The sequence below is a fragment of the Podarcis vaucheri genome (genome assembly GCF_965113315.1).
Source record: "Podarcis vaucheri genome assembly, chromosome: 14".
Classification (NCBI taxonomy): Eukaryota; Metazoa; Chordata; class Lepidosauria; order Squamata; family Lacertidae; genus Podarcis; species Podarcis vaucheri.
The window spans coordinates 44,348,504-44,367,736 of NC_138752.1; the positions used below are offsets into that span (position 1 = coordinate 44,348,504).

The 19,233-nt window shown below is 40.3% G+C and overlaps 1 protein-coding gene across 2 annotated transcripts in view; it reads left to right on the top strand.

Moving 5' to 3' along the window:
• BAIAP2L1 (BAR/IMD domain containing adaptor protein 2 like 1) overlaps positions 1–19,233 on the top strand; it is a 61,824-nt gene that overhangs the window by 21,647 nt on the left and 20,944 nt on the right. For both annotated transcript variants that reach the window (XM_082199786.1, XM_082199787.1), the window contains 3 exons: positions 1,832–1,918; positions 18,084–18,145; positions 18,269–18,340. In XM_082199786.1, the coding sequence (XP_082055912.1) occupies positions 1,832–1,918; positions 18,084–18,145; positions 18,269–18,340 (221 nt within the window). The remainder of the gene's footprint in view (positions 1–1,831; positions 1,919–18,083; positions 18,146–18,268; positions 18,341–19,233) is intronic.

Sequence of the window (19,233 nt, forward strand, 5' to 3'; positions counted from 1 at the left end):
TCAGTGACTTCATGATGACAAACATTGTTCAGAAACATATTACCATGAAATAAGAAACATGAAAATGACAGTGGTGGCTTTTCTTGACTTGGTACAAAGCTACTTATATTCTAAGGTGGTTGTTAATAAAACAAGGAGTGACATTACCAATGGCACTTAAGAGCTGTAGTAATTACAGGTTTGTAGGCTTAATCTTGTTGCCTTTTATAATATTCTTCCTTCTAAAGCTTGCTACATTGCTTGTCTCTGATTTGTTCTTTTTCTCCTCCCCCAATGCCACTTTGCTTGAACTTATACTGTGCAGCACCTTAAAGTGATTCCCTCTTAAAATTGTCTGAAATAACTTATCCAAGCTCATTAACAAAATATATATAATCATCTTAATGAACCAGTTAACATTTGTAACATTTCCTTCATTGCATTCCCTTCATTACAAAGATCACTGGTGTAGAACAAGCACCAGTTTATATAATAGTATTTGTTATGCAACCAGTACTTTCATGATTTAAAAGGAGAAACTCTCCTAGTTCAGAAACTTCCTGTTCTCATAGAACCAGGCAGGGAGAGAAAGGCAACTTCATTTTTTACTTCCATAACAATGTGGTCCACCAAATTAGTTCATCTTTCCTAAATGAAACAATAACATACAACAGGTATCATGGGCTTGATTATTCTCTGCTAATGATTTTCATGTTATTTATATATCTATAATTTGAATAACAAGGCCTGTTCTGCCGGATGGGTCACAGAAGCAACATTCATGCTAGAGAGCAGCCAGCAGTCAGAAGGCGATTACACATGTTAAAGTAGCTTTTTACAGTATATATGAAAATCTGGTTTCCCAGATCTTCAGGGCACTTGGAACAGATACATGTATCATGAGCATGAAGAGCAACTGCAAGATGTAGCAAGTTACTTTGCAAGGAACAAAATAGGTAGTTGCCTCACGTTACTTTTTCAAGATAAGGGTGATCCAAGGCACATGCATTTGAAGATGTATGAACTCTGTCTTTGGAAAAGTAATACATACTTGTGTTTTTTATTGTTTTTATGTATTTAGCTGCTTCATATATGTTTTTGTAAATCACTTTGGGATGGGAGGTGATTCATAAGTGAAATTATTTATTTAGTTATTTTCTTACATTTATGTCCCACTTTCCTTCTGCCATTGAACTCTAGACAGTGTAGCCTCTGGCCACGCTGCACCCTCCATTTGATGTGGGCCTTGCCTGTCAGGCCAGTCAGGGGCAGTGGCAGGGGGGCTCTGCCCTGCCTGCCCCTGACATATTTAAGGTGGCACCCAGGTGCAGGCCACCCTCTTTGCTCACCCTTCTTCAGTTCTTACACATAACTGAAGATATTTTACTATTCAAAGACTTCCTCTGACTCCTGAAGCAGCTATGTGAGTTAATTGACAACAAGCTTCCTATTATATAAAAAGTGAAAGACTCTTTAGCCTCATAATTGATTTATTTGTAATTATTATAGCATAGCTGCAACTTGAAACACAGATTCCCCATGCTTGGGGAAAGAGTTTTTAAGTTTTTTGCCTTGCGTGCCAGCCACCCAGAATATAAAGCTGTAATTGTGCAAGTTAAATGTGTGCAAGTTGTGAGTTGACTGTATACACTTTGTACCGCTGTTATTAACACTCTCTTTCCCCTCCTTGGGGCGGCAGAGAATGAGACCGTAAGACACAGAATCATAGAATTAGAGAGTTGGAAGGCATCCTGAGGGTCATCTGGTCCAACATATATAGCTGATCAATAAATCTGCTCATTTAGATTATTTAGATCATAATATATTTGCTTTACTCCTTTTGTCTTTTTAGGTATGATTCTTGCTGGAAGAGCCTACTATGATGGTGTTGCTAAGATAGGAGACATTGCAGTTGCATCACCTGTTTCTAAAGAATTGGGTAAGTATACTAGATTATTCAGATGCACATTCTTCTTGATACATAGAACTAATGTGGGAGCTTATAAGTTTTTTGGGGGGCAAACCTAGGTTCTCAGTTGATTATTGAGCCTATGAGAGTATTTGTGAATGCCTTTACATTCCATATATAGTTCTCCTTCTACATTCTGTGAGGGCTGGATTGAATGGTGCTCCCTTCCCACCATCCTGGGCCATCCAGCCCCATTAGGTAGAGGGGAATGGGAGCACACCTATCTGCCCTGGCTGCCTAGTGCATCTGCCCTGCCTAAGAGTCCCACATTTTTTTCTTGGCAACCAGCCCCACTCTTTTGGCATATGTGCGTTGATTTTTGCACACATTTTTAAGTGTCCCACTTAGACGTGCAGGGGTGTCTAAGAGTTGGGGAAAACGTGTTGAGTGGGTGAGAAGAGCAGTCATCATCTCCATGTGAGATCCATGTCCAGATCTCGGAAATTGTCTAATCCCTCCCTCAGCTAAGTAATTCAAACAATGAATTCTCTAATGTACTTTAAGACTGAAATGTGTGCTTCTTGTCAGTCAGACCAAATAGTGCTGCAGTATTGGGTACATCCTGTATTTTCTTTCTTGTGAAGTTTGAAATGAATCATGCAGCTTGTTGGCAGGAAAAATAGCAGAAAAACAACATTTGCTTTTCATCATGCCTTTCCTGCCATCTTTTCTATTGATTGTTCTTTAAATGGGATAATTCAAGATCATGTTCTTCATATTCTTTCTTCCCCTGGTCAACCAACTAATCTGTTCAAAATTCCTTGCACAGAATAAATTTGAGGAGGAGAGATTTGCCTAATGTAAAAGAGAAAAACAACAGCTCATGTAGAATACAGAGAGCTGTTGAAAAGGGGATTGCAGCTGTATAGTCTATGGATTTTTTCTAATTTACAAAAGAAACCAGGGCTTAGGGACTCCTCATATTCTCTTCCCATCCTTTGATTATCAAAGGTGAGCTCAAGAATATATTGATATCATCTTCAACTGGCTAGATTAAAGTTTGCTCCTGAATAATGCTGGCTCCTTTGCAATTGCTTATCTTTTTTTGTTTCCTTCTGAAAGCCATCATTGTGTGATTTGACATTCTGAATTCAGTCAAAGGGAGTGGCAGAACAGCAAACAGTAAAGGGCAAATAATTCATAATGTAGTCACCTTATTTGCTTTACAAGTTAATTTAGCAAGACCTGGATAAATATGACTATAGAAAAAAAACCCAGGTACTTGAATACACTTATGTGTCTGAGATGTATCAAGCCTTCTAAGTTACAAGAATAACAATGCAATGAATGAAAACTATTTATTATCAATATACATGGGGTTTTGCATAACCACATAAGCAGGAAAAGGAACCTGCAGTCTAAATTTGACAACTGGCAAAGCAGCAAAAGTAGATGAAGGGTTGACAAGGGAAGGAGGAGAATAACTAAAGTTATTTCTCTTCTGTTCTTTCCACAAAGACTTTGTTTGTGGGCATAGAAATCTTGCTTCCATGGCATACTGTGGGACCAGAAGATTCAGACAAATGATTACGTGAGATGTGTAATGTCTAGCTAGCTACCTATATTTTTGTTGGTGATTGTACTTCTTTTGTAGGTAATAAGTACAAAACAAAGGTCTTCAGTATGAATATTGAACAGCTTTTAACTGAATCTCATGAGGCCCATCACTGGGCGTGTGTACTGTGAAACAAATGGCACTGTGTTCAGTGGGATATGCTCCTAAGTAAGTGTGCACAAGACTGTAACCTTACATTAAATTTGCACATGCCTTCAACATGCTAAGGTCCTGCCACTTTAAAAATGCATACTGTCCCCAATACAGATGAATGTGAACAGAAGAAATTTCCGTATTTTTGAGTAACATAGTTGTGGGGGTGGGTGGGATAATGGTGTGGAATATTTGTCCATGTTGCGAAAAGGTTATTTTGCTTATGCACTTGTATTTTGAAAAAGGAGGGGAACCATGCATATGAAATCCTGTAAACTATAGCACGTTAAGCACGAGTGATTTACAATTTTAATGTGCCACTTGAAGAGCAGTGAATAATACTAGCATGGCTAAGTATTGTTCATGCCTTCTGCCCTTGCATGGCTGATAATTTATTTACTTCTATAAGTGGTTGGGGGAGCAAGGTGGAATGAGACCTTGGCAGGAGGGAAGGACTGTAATTCTTCATCCCCTCTGTTTTCTACCTGAGTTGCAGGGTATTGGGGGAGAGACACGCATCAGCAATGGAAGGAAAGCTCTCATTGATGTCAACGGGAATTTTTCTCCCATTAAAAATAGCAGATATGTGACTCTCTATTTAGAATAGGACCGTCACAGGACTAAAGAATTAAAGCCCACCCCCACTCATACCATATTCCTGATCCAGTTTCCACTCCAACTATTTATAAAGGAAGAGGGTTGAATCGGCTACACAAGGGCTATATACAGTGGTGCCCCGCAAGACGAATGCCTCGCAAGACGAAAAACCCGCTAGACGAAAGGGTTTTCCGTTTTTGCGTTGCTTCGCTAGACGAATTTCCCTATGGGCTTGCTTCGCAAGACGAAAAAGTCTTGCAAGTCTTGCCATTTTTTTCCGCTCCCCCCCCTTTTCTAAGCCGCTAATAGCCTTTTAGCCGCTAAGCCTCTAAGCCGCTAAGCCTTTAATAGCCGCTAAACTGCTAATAGCGCTAAGCCGCTAAGCCGCTAATAGGGCTGCTTCGCAAGACGAAAAAACCGCTAGACGAAGAGACTCGCGGAACGGATTATTTTCGTCTTGCGAGGCACCACTGTATATTTTTGCACGCCACCCCAGTCTCCCAAGTGGTGCAATATTCCAAGGGTTTCAGGTGCTTACCCAGAGTTTGATTTCCTTGGAATGAGGAACAGTGGAGATGACTGGTGTCTTTAGGATATATTGTTTATTTGCACATATATACCACCTGAGACTACGATGGGGCCGGGGCTCACAGCATTAGCACTCAAGAAGATCTTGATTCTCTCACAGCCACAGCCTTGGGTTCAAACAAAAATCTAGCATGTCTCTCCCTTTCAGGCTTCTGCCGGTTCCTAGGCCAGCTCTCTCTCTCACCCAACTCTGGCTTTTTCCTTCTCACTACCAGCCAGGTGAAGGAGGAGGGTCCACATCATTGCCCTCTGGCATACAGAGAAGGTTCTTTTCTTATTCTCAGGGCTGTTACCAAGAAGCTGTTGGCTATTCCAACAACTGAATCCTACATTAGATTTTAACCCTTGCTGGATTGAGGAATTAGAAGGGACTCAGGCATACAGCCTAACACCCCGCCCCCCCCCCCCAACAAGCTCACAACACTATATATTATGCTGCATCTAAGTTTGGCTCTCATCCACACCAGTCTCCACTACTTTCCTAAAAATGTACAACTTATATTTTGGATGCTCATGTATGATTTTCTAACTGAGAACTTAAACTATCCCATAGGAGATCCTGTGCACCATTTTTATGTTTGTTGAAAATATGGTTTTGGACTACCTCCAGTTTCATCTCAAATAAAGTGCTTACTGTAGAAATACAAAAGGTCAGAGAACTCTGGACAAAGCACTGTAATATTTTTAGGCATGTGTAAGTAAGCCCTTGAAACACCAGTGATGCAGTAATCAAAATTCAGCACTTCCAAAGCAAGGAATAGATTCAATATTTAAAGTAGAGATGCTTGAAGAATTTGCCCTCTGCAAATTCCTGTAGAAAATGACCTGATCCAAACCTCTCAAATGACCATAGCTATCCAACAGATTTTCCACTTTTATGAGTGTTGTGCTGCAATTTAAAAGTGTAAAAATACATATTGTGATATATGTTTTGAGGTTGTTGTTTTTTAATCACTGCTTAATGTGGAAACAATGGAATTATGGGTAAAACATATGACAGCGACACAAACCAGAAATAGAAAGGTTCTTCCATCTCTATTTTAAAACAGTCTTGAAAGGGATGGAGTGCTCTATTCCTCTGCACACAGCATAGAAATTTGGTTCTCAGTCGTTGCTCTGCCAGCACCCAGCATATAATTTCTTTTCTTTTCTTTTGCAGGCTACTAATTTTGGGGGCTGTATTAGCCTTATTTTTTATCTCTAAACTAAGTCACTGCCAGATATGCTGCAATAAGGGAGACTTTTCTATGTAAATGACAGATATGATAATTTCTCAGAAATGAATATTTGCACTTCCGCCTACCCAAAATAAACTGTCCTAGTCAACCCAGTAGCAATCAACCCTGCTTTGCCCTAACAGTCATGAGCCCCTCATTTTTGTTTTCCCCTCTCTTTTTTGTAAAGGTTAATCAAGGGAAGCAAAAAAAAGCAGCACAGGATTGGAAGACAAAATTGTGCAGTGCATAGTTTTCTGTATTCTCCTACTTAGGCAGCAATCTTATACCCACTTCCTTGGTAGAACGCCACATTAAATCCAAAAGGGTTTACTTCTGAGTTGATAAGGTTGTTCTGTTCACCTTGCAAGCTGCTATGGGTTCTGGTCTAATTAAAGGCCCTATGTGGGAATATTTTAAAGATATTCCCTATATATTTAAAAAGGGAAAAGATGTGAAATGTGTACAGTGCAACTAAGAAATGCAAGGCTTAATTGTAAGAATGAAGCAAAGTTTAGTTGTAAACGAACATAAGAGGTTTGGTTTAAATCAGTGATTGAAACCTGCCTTTTTTCTTGCTGAATTAAAGGACTTATTTAAACCAGGTATGAGGAACCTCAGGCCAGGGGGCTGAATGTGGCCCTGCAGGTATCTCTTACTGGTCCTGCTCCTGAGTGCTGTTGTCTGGATAGGGAGGGGTATCGGTGGGTAGAATCTTCTGACTTTTGCATGGATGGAATGTAGCCTACTCTGCGAAGTTGAGTCACACCTGATGCTGTACTTGCTTTCACCTCTTGCCCGTACCACTTCTGGCATGCGGCCCCTGGAAGATTTTCTATGAGGCATAGCGGCCCTTGGACTGAAAAAGTTCCACACCCCTGATTTAAACCCTGACTTGAAGAGTCAGGATAAATTTCTACTTGATTCATAGTAGATGTTTTCTTTCTGACCAGGCTGAACCTCCTCCCTTGAGATCCCTAGAAATGGAAAAAAACATTCTCTGCTAATTATATGGAAGCTGTGTCATGTGCACACTGTCCGCTTAGGAATCTCAGAATTTGTTACAAATGGGATCAAAGGTCAATTGTCGTGTACTGAAAACCTTAAAAACGAAGGAAAAACTTGGACCTGACCGTATGGGAAACTAAATTGATTGTTTGTCATTTAAACGCTGATCCAAATGGAAACTTCTTTTATGTGATTAGCTCAGTAGATGGTGGTAGCTTGAAATGAAAGGTCAAAAGATTGAAGTGAATGTTACATTTGCTATGGAGTGCTGCTTGGTACTGGATGATTCAGAGCTGAAACTGCACTGCAATTTACTTGCAGTCATATAGCAAATCTCTAGTCTGCCATTTGGGTCCTATGACTTGTCTCTACATCTGACCATAGCCAATGCTTAGTCTACCAGTGGTGCATTAAAGGCTGAATCAACTAATGGCTCAGCTTAGACTTGGAGTCCTGGGGACTTGTGCCAGGAGGGACATGCCGCAGTTAAATAGGAATTGTATACTGTACCACCAAACAGCTGTGGCAGCATTTTCCACACTCAAATGAGTATGGGACATGAGTGAGGAGGCAAACTCAGTTTTTGATGATGTTTTTGGTAATAAGCCTATGAATAGACAAGGCCTAGGTTTTTCTGAGAAGAATGGAATTAAAGTCTCTGACTGCTGCATCCCGAGTTTATCTCAGTAAAGCTGCAAAGGTGGAAGAAAAGGTGAGGTATGGGAAGTTGGATGTAGGAGTTGCTTTGTGGAGGCAGGGGATATAAAAAAAATGGAGAAGACATAAGATGCCAGGTTGGTATACCCAGTGGGCAAGTGAAGTACCTAATTTTTTTAGAAGTGGAGAGGAATTTAGTAAAGGTTGAGAATTACTGAATTATAAGATGACAGCACATAATTACTTACCTTCAAACAAAAAGCATACTACTAGTTTGTACTGGATTTAGTCAAGCATTCATAGAATGTTGATGTGTAGGATAGGCCTGAAAAGAAAATGGGTATCCCAGAAAGGGAAGCATTAAATAAACTCAGTTACAAAATAGGAAGCTAAACTTAAGACAGAGTATTAGTGAAAAGGGAGAATGAAATGTATTTTATATGGAACTAGGGTTTCTGAACTGAATATTAGCATTTTTTCAAATAGAGAAAATAACTGAGGGTGTGACCAGTTTATTTGAGCAAGCAACACCCTGCTTTAGTCCATTGCATGCATACAATGAAGCTTACCTCAGGGGTGGACTTTGGTTATCTTCCTTATCTTACTATATTCACCACTTAATATTTATTTATTTAAAAGCATTTATAAACCACTTAATATTTCAAAAACCATTAAGCAGTGGTGAATATGGTAGCCAACAATAGCACAAGATGTATTTTAATGTAACACAACAGATTAGTATTTCAAGCTTCCTCTTCCTAAAGCAGTGTTTCCCAACCGGTGTTCCGCGGCACACTAGTGTGCCGTGAGACACCGGCTGGTGTGCCGTGGGAGGAAGGCGGGCGAGTCGGGCGGCGAGAGGCGGCGGCGGCGAGGATCCGCGTCGAGCCGGGGGCGGCTCCGCGGTGGTGGTGCCGAGCGGCGGGGCAGCGCGCGCAAAAGGGAGGAGCGCGAGACAGCGGAGGAGGAGGAGGCCGGCATGTCCGGGCAGCAGCAGCAACAGCAGCAGCAGCAACTCCCGGCGACGGCTCCTCCTCCGCCCGCTATCGCCGCCACCACCACAACAGCCGCCGCCGCCTCAGCTGCTGCCGTCCCTCAGTCCCTCGCTCTGCTGCCTCCTCCCACCCCGGCAAGGGGAAGGGAAAAAACGTTCACTTTTGTGCGTCCCTCCCGGCGTGACGCTGCGCGCTGACGTCACGGGGCGGGGCTTCAATGGTGGTGTGCCGCGAGATTTTTTCCCGGTAAACAGGTGTGCCGTTGCCCAAAAACGTTTGGGAAACACTGTCCTAAAGTAACGATCCAGTCTCCAGTCTCCCAGTGGCTTATATAGTATTTCTTGTTTAACCAGTTGACAGACTTAAGATTTCAGTTCCAATCCTGTAGCATTTTGAAAAATAATATGTATAGCCCTGAGCATATGTACTTGGTGTGTGTGATACTGCTCTTGAAAAACTAAAATTGTGTGTAAGTGGTTGGCAACATCCAGTAAGAATGCAGTACCTTAAACTTGCTGTCCCAGTACATTTGCACTGAATGCCTACTCTGAATAAATATTTTCTAAACAACATGAGCTGTTTCCCTTCCAGGTATGAAATATGATAAAAACTTCCTGGTTGCTTGTCCTCTGAGTACTGTGAGAAAGCTAACACTTCTAGTACATTAATACCAAGTTGCATAATTGTTTGCATTTGCATTTTAAATAAAGTTCCTCATAGTCTTTTGGGATGGTAGATTATGCTTTTGGCCACAACATTATGCTGGTTATACTAGTCAGTAAAAATATGAGGTCTATAAAACATGATTGCCAAGACATGGAGCTTTTCTGCTCAGGACTTGTCTACAGAGTTGTTTTGCTTTGTTTTCCTTTGTTTGTATACTTTTGATGGAACTTATGCAGGCCATCCATATTACTCTGCCCATAGATTTTGCATGATCGGAACAGCTGCTATTCTTCATATGAATTAATTTTGCAGCAAGGATTTATTTACACATACAAACAATCTGTATCTTTATCAAGGGGCAGCACTACAGGAAAGAGAAATATTTGAAATTATATTGGAGAACATGGCCATTTGTTTTTCAAAATAACTTTGGAAAAGGCTTTCTCCATATTTCTCTATTAATTCCCCCATATATAGTGTGAAATGTAAACTCCCCGTGACACACAATAACCCTGAGCTAAAAATCTTACTATGTGTGTTGGTCAAGTACATATGTATACAAGGCATATTGGCATGCATGTGTGATCAAAATCCAAAATCATGGAGTTAAATAACCATGGGGCAAATATTGCAGAACTATTTAAATTATTCAGACATCTTCATTTCCTCTGTAACAAGGATGGGGAACCTGTGTTATCTTCAAACTAGGGCCATCCTCCCATGAGACACAGTGTGGCACTGAGGAAGTCACTCCAGGCAGCAAATTTGGGCCTAAGGAGCATGCCTCCACCACCTCTTCCACAGCCAGCACCATGCTAGGGCTTCCCTGGGCTACTGCCAAACAGCTGGAGGAGGGAGGGGCAGGGTGGCAGGGGTTTGCCTCAAACAGCAAAATGTATTACGACTACCCTGCCTGAAGCCCTTCTAAGTGTACAGTGGTACCTCGGGTTAAGTACTTAATTCGTTCTGGAGGTCTGTTCTTAACCTGAAACTGTTCTTAATCTGATGCACCACTTTAGCTAATGGGGCCTCCTGCTGCCGCCGCGCCGCCAGACCACAATTTCTGTTCTCATCCTGAAGCAAGGTTCTTAAGCTGAAGCACTATTTCTGGGTTAGCGGAGTCTGTAACCTGAAGCGTATATAACCTGAAGTGTATGTAACCCGAGGTACCACTGTACAGGCAAGCTTTGAGAAACAGTTGAGAGAGACGGTGTCCTACATAGCACTTTGGTGTACTGTCCTCTTGACTTTCCAAGCACAGGAAGAACAGTCTCGCCATAGAATTCACATTCTGAGGCCTGGAACAATTTCAAGGACCTGACACCTGTGAGCCTCTGGTCCAATTGAGCATTATATCTGATTTCTTCCATCACCCTTCTAAAACAGATTAGGACTTTAAATCTAAAATAGTTTCCCCCAGGGCTGTTTATGAGCTTTCAGAATAATCTGCAGCTGAAAGAAGACATTTAACTTCTGTCAAAAAGAATAAGCAGTGTGAGTTTATCAGTTTTCCATTAAGCCAGAATTAAGGTTAATTTTAAAAAATACTACTTTTTATCACTTTTTAATCAATCCACAGTATTGATGTTTTTGGATAATACACAACAGCATTACAAGGGAATCCTATTTGCAGATCATACAATATTTTGCAATGGCCACTTTACATAGGACTACCATGAAGGCAGTTTGGAAGCTGCAGCTGGTACAAAATGTGACCACTCAGTTATTTGGTGGGGGGCAATAAAGAAAATGTCCTCATTTTGTATTGGTTGTACTGACTATAGGTGTATTTCTGGGTCCAATGCAAAGTGCTGGTTAATACTTTTAAACCCTGAACAGCTTGGGGCCAAGTTGGACAGCCTACGCCCAATATCTTAAGAACTGGCTCAGCCCTGCTTCACTACTTAGATTGACAAATGTGTGCAATAGGGCCTTATCAAAGGTAGCTCTGCAATTATGGAATACAATTCCTGCAGGGATTAAGAAGGCCAAATTTCTTGAGCTCTTCAAGATGCCTCGAAAAACCTTTTTCCCCTTCAAAAGTTTTTGATGCTGGAGATGTGAGTGAATGTAGCTAACTGCGATGTGACTAAGTTATAATTGTGCTATGCTTGTGATTGCAATATTATTTTGTTGCTGACTGTGTTTTCAGACTTCATGAAATTTGTATTTTAAAATATAGTAAGCCATTTTATGGAGGATTTCCTCAAAGCAGAATATAAATCTCTTAAAGCGAGCAACTGTGCTCAGCACTGAATGTTCAAAAAATGATGACTCTCATGAGGGAGATGCCTACCCATTGCAACCCATCCTTAGAACTGCAGTTGCGATGGGCTCTGCGGAGTTCATCCCCTGACATTGTGTTGGATGCCTTGGTGGCAGAGGATGAGAATGCTGTTCTGTTTCTTTTATACTTGGAAAGGATGCACCTCTGATTTATTACCTATGCTCCTATTCTGATCATTACCTTCTCTTGACAAGTCCATTGTGTGTGACAGGAACAAAATAATATTTTTAGACCCTGCATTTTAGAGCTTTGTCATTGGGGGCCCTAGTGAAAGAAGGAATGTGGCAGAACAACCTACTGGAGACCCAGGAGACATGTTCCTCCCTTCTCACCACTGCCTGTGGGAATTATTCTATAGGGCTCACTTTCATGGGGCTCAATTTCACCACCAAGATTCAGAGCTTATCTTAAGTTTCTTATCATGATGTTCACGAACAAGGAATTCCAAGTTTCCAACCACATCCTGTTGCTGATTATCTTTGATCATTGAAACGTCACTGTCTTTTTAGGATTTAGAATTCTACTAACAACCATCCTTGTATCTTCTATCTTGTTTCTTAAGAAACAACCAACACTTCTGGAAAAGTGGTGCACTGGTTCTTTCAACTCACTCCAAAATCATATTCACTTCTTAAACATATATATAAACTGGAACGATGTCTTCGAGAATAAAGAGGAAGTTTTCCTGTATTAATAGATCTTTTAGATAATATAGTAAATAATGCACATTAATACTGTATATCTTTGCTTGGGGATCTGTATTCCAGTCCAACCTCGAATTAGCGCTTAATCTAGGGTCAAAGTGGGTGCACATGACATTAAACTCTCCTTTGTATCCTGCACTTGAAACTAACCTCATTTTTGGAAGAAAAAAAATAGCAGACATTGTGAACAGTGTCCCTGCACTAGCTTTTCTCCATCCACCCACCCCTGTCTTGTAATATGTAGACGTCAAAGGCACCACATTAATATGGGGTGGAGTCCTTGCTGAATGCAAGCCTAAATATGATATCCATGAAGCTATATTAGGAAGACAACAGAGCTGAAATGTCTCAAGCAACATGAGAAATGGTTATAGCATAGCTGTGTATTGACATTAAAAATTGCACATGTTTGGCAGAAGGGCGGAGGCATTGTGCAAAGTAATGTTGGCAATACGCAAATTCAAGCATTACTGGCAAATACACTCTGACCGTTCTGGTTTGCTTTCTGCAGCCACACCCACACACCCGGCACTGGCAGCTGCTTATAAACACAAAACACACACACCACTGTAGAATGCATTTGCAGTCATATATGCAATGATGCACCCTCTGGGGACAAAGAGTTGACATTATCTGCCATAGGTGTGTTCTAACTTAATATTTACATGCCATGTATCTCTTCACCTCGTAGGTGTTTCCTCTCGTTGACATTTCTGTTGAGTGCTAGTGTGGCCCTGTTGAGTAAAATACGTAGTTTGACAACTATTTCAGCTCTTTATTTTTACCTGACATTTCTTACTTTTTCTTCTTCCTCAGGGGAGGGTTTATATATTCTTAAAGGTTTATGAAAACATTGTCTTTCTATGAGTTTTTATATTTGAATGTGCCGAACCACCATCTGAATAGTGGTTGAATTTAATGTAAAGGGATCAGGTGTGTTTTGCCTGTACTGACTATTATTGCACAAACAGAGACCTGTCTACTCTGGAGATCCTCTCTTACCTACTTGCTTAAACAATGTCAGACTCTTGGGCATGTTCAGACCTGTGATTGAGCAGTATTAGATTTTCTTTTGTACTTACAGTCCTTGCAGTTTTGAAGTCCACACAAGAAGTCTATTCATTCAGGCTTTGAAAAGATAAGACTGCCCTCTGTAGTTGGGTAGTAGATGCTATTCTATATAGTGGTTTGGTGAAATGTCACAAGAGTGAGCAAAAGACACTTTCTCATTAAGATGGGAGTTATCATCAATTTCTCCCCCCTTCGCCCCTTACCCCCCCCCCAGCTGCAGTCCCCTGTGTAACATGCCATGTTGTTCCATAGGATGATCTCAGGATTTGCTGTGGGAAGGCTCAAAGAGTTGCAGTGTATATGCAGTTCTTGGGATCATAGCTTATATATCACAGTTCTTTAATTAGAAATATGCATCAATTAGTATAAAACCATGCCTTGAACAAAAACGGCCCAGAGAACAGATATTGTAACTACCTTGCTAAGTAGAAAAACAAATGCTGTGTTTTATTCATACATTATTAACAATGCACCTGCTTGGTTTTTATTGTTTTTTAATACCAAAATTACTCACAGTAATGTGCCTATCAATTTTAAATGAGGCAAGAGGGATATGTTATTTATATTTACTTGTATTTTGCACCAATCATAAGCTTTTACTATCCATGGATTAAAATATATATAAATATGTTAAATCCTGGGGGAAATATTAAGTGAATAGGTTTATATGAAATTATCTGAATTTTTTTTGCTGATAGATGTGCAAATGATAATGGGCTTTATAAGCTGCATATCTGGCATGCACATATGACTGATATTAAAGTCCGATTTTCAGAGAGGACTTGGTTGTTGTTGTTTAAAAAAGTATATTCTGACATACATAAAGAAAGGGGGTATGTTTTCTGTTGTCTATTGTGGTGTGGATTTTTTTTAAAAAAAAACATTAATTCTCCTTACCCTAGTATGAAGGGCAGTCTGAATCTGGAATGAATTTTCGGCCATGCTAATGAAATGTGGAAAGGATATTAAGAAAGAAAGCTTTCCACCAGATGCACTACATTCAGAAGACACAACCTAACTTAACCAGTACTTTTATATTTTCCCGTCTGCCATACTTGAGGCAGATTTCCTGCCTGCAGTTCTGCACACCTGTTATAAACAGACTTAACATGCTTCACAATGCTTTGTTGTGTCACATTATAAAGCACAGCTGAGGTTTAATAATATGACTTTAAAATTCTCTGAAGCTGCTAACTGTGGGCATTTACATAAAGGAGCACAACTTGTCCTACCATTTGCGCTTTACTAAGCTCTCTGACATTACTATGGTTTCACTGTAAAAATATTGACTTATGACACAAGAGGAAATAGGTTAGCCAGTGCATACGTCTGCATGGTGACAATGAGGCTCTTAGAAGGATGTTGTAGATTAGAAGAAAAAATGAGGCAGGTGTCTAAAATGACAGTCTTAAACACTTGCTTTAATTTCCCAATTATATTAGTCTTTCAAATTGTTTTGAAGTGTAAAAAAAAAAGTTTTCAGGAATAGCACCGTAACACACTGTTTCTCTGAGATGTTCAGTCAGGCTGAGTGCTACTGAGACTAGAATAACAACATCTGAAAGTCAGGTTTTCCAGTCTTGACCTGCCAGGTAAATGAGTTGTTTTATTGAACATTTACACGGTGGTGGCAGGAAAAGCCAAAGGAAGGGAGTGTACAGGGGTGGGGAGGGTTGAGCCAGCACACAACCTTGTTGGATTACTGTCAGTACTTTGAGTTCCAGGTTCTACTGCATTAATCTTTGCAAAAGTGCCAGCCTTTGGTCAGCTGTGTTGCTGTGGCAGCAAATTCTCAAAAGCATGTACTGTATGAGCGAAGCTGAAAAAAGCAGGCCCTGAACTTTATTCATTAAATGTAGTTGAAATTGACCAGTCTGTTTTACATTGTAAATTAGATTCCTTTATTATTTCATTATGTCTACAAATATGCATTCTTAAGGCCAAGTAGTCTAATGTCCTCCTCTGCAGTCCTGCCTATAGTACTTAAGTCCCATTTAAGTAGGTGGGACGTGCCCATGCATAGCTAAGGACAGGATTATGCTCAGCCTTATCCCTAACGTCATTTGCAAAACAGGTTATAAGTATTCTTGTTTTTTCAGGTGGAGGAGCTAAGGCAGAGACAGAGTGCTACTAATATGGCAGAAGAGGAAGGGCATGTATAAATTAGCCCTCCCAACCGTTTGAGGTTGTAATAGTTAATGTGGAAGGAGGACACATAAGGATGAGGGTTCAATAACCTGCTGAACCCTTATTCCTGTTGTCATAAGCAGAAGGAAGTGGTTTTGACAGACTGTGTTGCTCTTTAGCCATAGTTGCACTGCCAACCAGCTGTGGTCCATTTAGAATCTCTGTGGCACGATGCAAGAAAACGACAAAGATCGCAAGTAGAGGTTGGGCAGCAGAATGCTAGCAGGGGGACAGGTTAATAGTAATCTATCAAGAGCCACGTAATCCAAGAGCAATTCATCAAGAGCCATGTACCAGTGGTTGATGGGATCAGAGTCAAAGGTGGGTGGGCCACCTCTTTTCTCTGCCACCGCATTTTCTCTTTCCACCTCTGCAATTCCTTTCTTTCTCTTTTTCTGTTATTCCCTTATCTCCGTTGCCCCCCTTCCTGCCACTTGCATGATATTAGGCTGAGGGCCACATGAGACCCACTCCTGACCAACTCCCACAGAAGTGTAGACTATGTTTGTTCTAAGCCAAACGGTGCACTGAAGTTGTGGACAGGGACAGCAGGCATGGTCCCACTTGCCTCTGAGTATGTTCAGATAGAGCATATAAAATCATAGAACTGTAGAGTTGGAATGGATCCCAAGGGCTATCTAGTCCAACCCCCTGCTACGCAGGAATCTCAACTAAAGATGGCCATCCAGCCTCCACTTAAAAACCTCCAAGGAAGGAGAGTCCACCACCTTCCAAGGGAGTCTGTTCCACTCTCAAACAGCTCTTACCATCAGAAAGTTCTTTCTGTTGTTTAGTCAAAATCTCCTTTCTTGGAACTTGAAGCCATTGGTTTAGGTCCTAGCCTCCTGAGCAGGAGAAAACAACCTTGGTCCATCCCTCAAACGTTCCTCTTAAGGCTTGATTTCCAGACCCCTGATCATCTTGGTTGCCCTCCTCCACACATTTCATCTTGTCAATATCCTTCATAAATTGTGGCACCCAGAACTGGATAAAGTACTCCAAGTGTGGTCTGACCAAGGCAGACTAGTGCAGTACTATTACATCCCTTGATCTGTGCACTATACTTCTGTACAGATTTTCTTCTTCTTCTTTGCTGCTGTGTCACACTGTTGACTCATTTTAAGCTTGTGGTCTACTAAGACTCCTAGATCTTTTTCACATGTACTACTGGCAAACCAGATGCAACCCATTTTATACTTGCGCAGCTGGTTATTCCTGCCTAAGTGTAGAAGCTTACATTTGTCCCTGTTGAAATTTATTTTGTTAGTTTTGGCCCAATTCACCAATCTATTAAGGTAATATTGAATCCCGATTCTGTCTTCTGCAGCATTAGCTAGCCCTCCCAGTTTCATGTCATCCTCAAATTTGATGAGCACCCCCCTCAATTCCTTCATCCATGAACAAGATGAACAACAATGAGCCCAGGACAGAACCCTTCAGCACCCCACTTGTCCTTTTTTCCAGGATGATGAGCAACCATTAGTGAGCACTCTTTGGGTTCGGTCAGAAAACCAGCTTCAAATCCACCCAAGTTACCTTGTTCATCCCACATTTTACCAGCTTCTCTGTAAGAATATCATAGGGGACTTTGTCAAAAGCCTTACTGAAATCAAGATACACTACGTCCATAACATTACCCTGATCCACCAAGCTTATAGCTCTATAAAAGAAAGAAATGCAATGTAATGTTTATAAGGTAGTATTGTAAAATATATTGATGCCAATTAGCAATTGTGAGTAGCTGTGGCCATGTATAATTTTACTCTAAAATTTGTTTTGCTTTTTGTGACAAGGGCTCGAAAAAGAATATCCAGATATACTATGTACTGTTGAATGCTTCTATTTACTGTCTTTCATCATAAAAGCTACCAGAACGGGGGGGGGGGGGGAGTTAACTGCACTCCCCTTGAAGGAGTAGTATGTAGTCTGGGCTAGTTCTTGATCCAGCTAAGTGGATGCTCAGAAGGTACCTTTTTCCAGCTATGGCTGCTGCTCCAACTTTCACCATATCTAGATCAAGATAGCCTTGCCAAAGTAACCCATGCACTAGCAACCTCCTGATTAGATTATTATAATGCATTCTACATGGGCCTGATTTTGAAGATGTAGCAGAAGCTGCAACAACTACAGAACACAGCCACCAATGTTGAGCAGAGCAGTTAATTGAAATATTGTAATACTGACTTTACAAGCACTGGTTGCCAATACTCCACTGAGTCCACTTCAGCTGAACACCTATCTCTTCACCTGGTATTTTGGGGGTGGCTGGTTTGTTTTGGCCAACTGTAATTGAGGAATCACCGTCTGTTGTATGTTTTGATGTGATTTGATTCAGTTTTATCTCGTTTAATTTGTCATACCATGCTTTAATCTATAAGTAGCCACGTTGGTAACATAGGGATCACAAATGATGAAGAACAGTATAAAAATTAATTAATTGTGTTTGTCAACAGGGCATGTTCTCATAGAAATTTCTATTGCACAGAAGAAACTGAATGACAGCTTAGAAGAAAGTGTAAGTAAAGACCCATGCAATATTTTAACTTCTTTTTTAATTAAAAAAAAAACTATTTAGGAAAAAAAACCTTTGTGTGTAAACTAACCCTTTGACTACACGGTTATCCATTTACTCTTGCAGTTCAAGAAATTCCATAAAGAGATTATATCTGAGCTGGAGAAGAAGACTGAACTAGATGTAAAATACATGAATGTAAGTATATTGTTTTTCAGTGCCAGAGAAGATTAATAATTTATATGATTATCTTATCGTATGTGCTACATAGTGTTGGCAAATAGCACAAGAAATGACTTTCCCGAAGCAGGTTGGGAAGGTTTTACACGTGGAGCAGAGCCCCTGTGCTTACAGCAATTTTTATGATTTAGGGCACTAAGTTCAGTCCTTAATATCTCTGTTGATGTTTGTAGTATATCAACTTTGCCAATCTACATGTGTTGTCTTCAAGGCTGAAACGTTAAGAATTCCAAAAATACTAAATTACATTAATCCTGATTTGTACATGTAGCAATAACTAAGGTGTTTTGGGTTCCTAGATGTTATATATTCAGATTTTACCTATTTTTATACCTGATGGAGATATTAATCATTGGCAAAAATGTCTTTAAAATTAAAGAAAGGATTAAAGCTAAGATATTAACTAGTCAAAGGAAGGCTGATAATGGCATATTTATTGTTATATTATGCAATGGCTCAGTTATTAAATTTTTGTAACAGATAGGTAGCCGTGTTGGTCTGCCATAGTCAAAATAAAAAAATTCCTTCCAGTAGCACCTTAAAGACCGACTAAGTTAGTTCTTGGTATGAGCTTTCGTGTGCATGCACACTTCTTCAGATACACTGAAACAGAAGTTGCCAGATCCTTCTATATAGTGAGAAAAAATTATATATAAATTTTTGTAGTGGAGAATAACTGACAGTCAGACACTATGAGTTAAAGTCAAAAAGTCAAGGGTCTGATCATGCATCTCAAGCAGCAGATTTGTGGACCTATATGAAAGTGATGCAATATTTAGAATCCTGACGTTAAGCTTTCATCTTATGAATACTTTCACATTGGTAATTGTCTTACCAAAACTATCTTGATC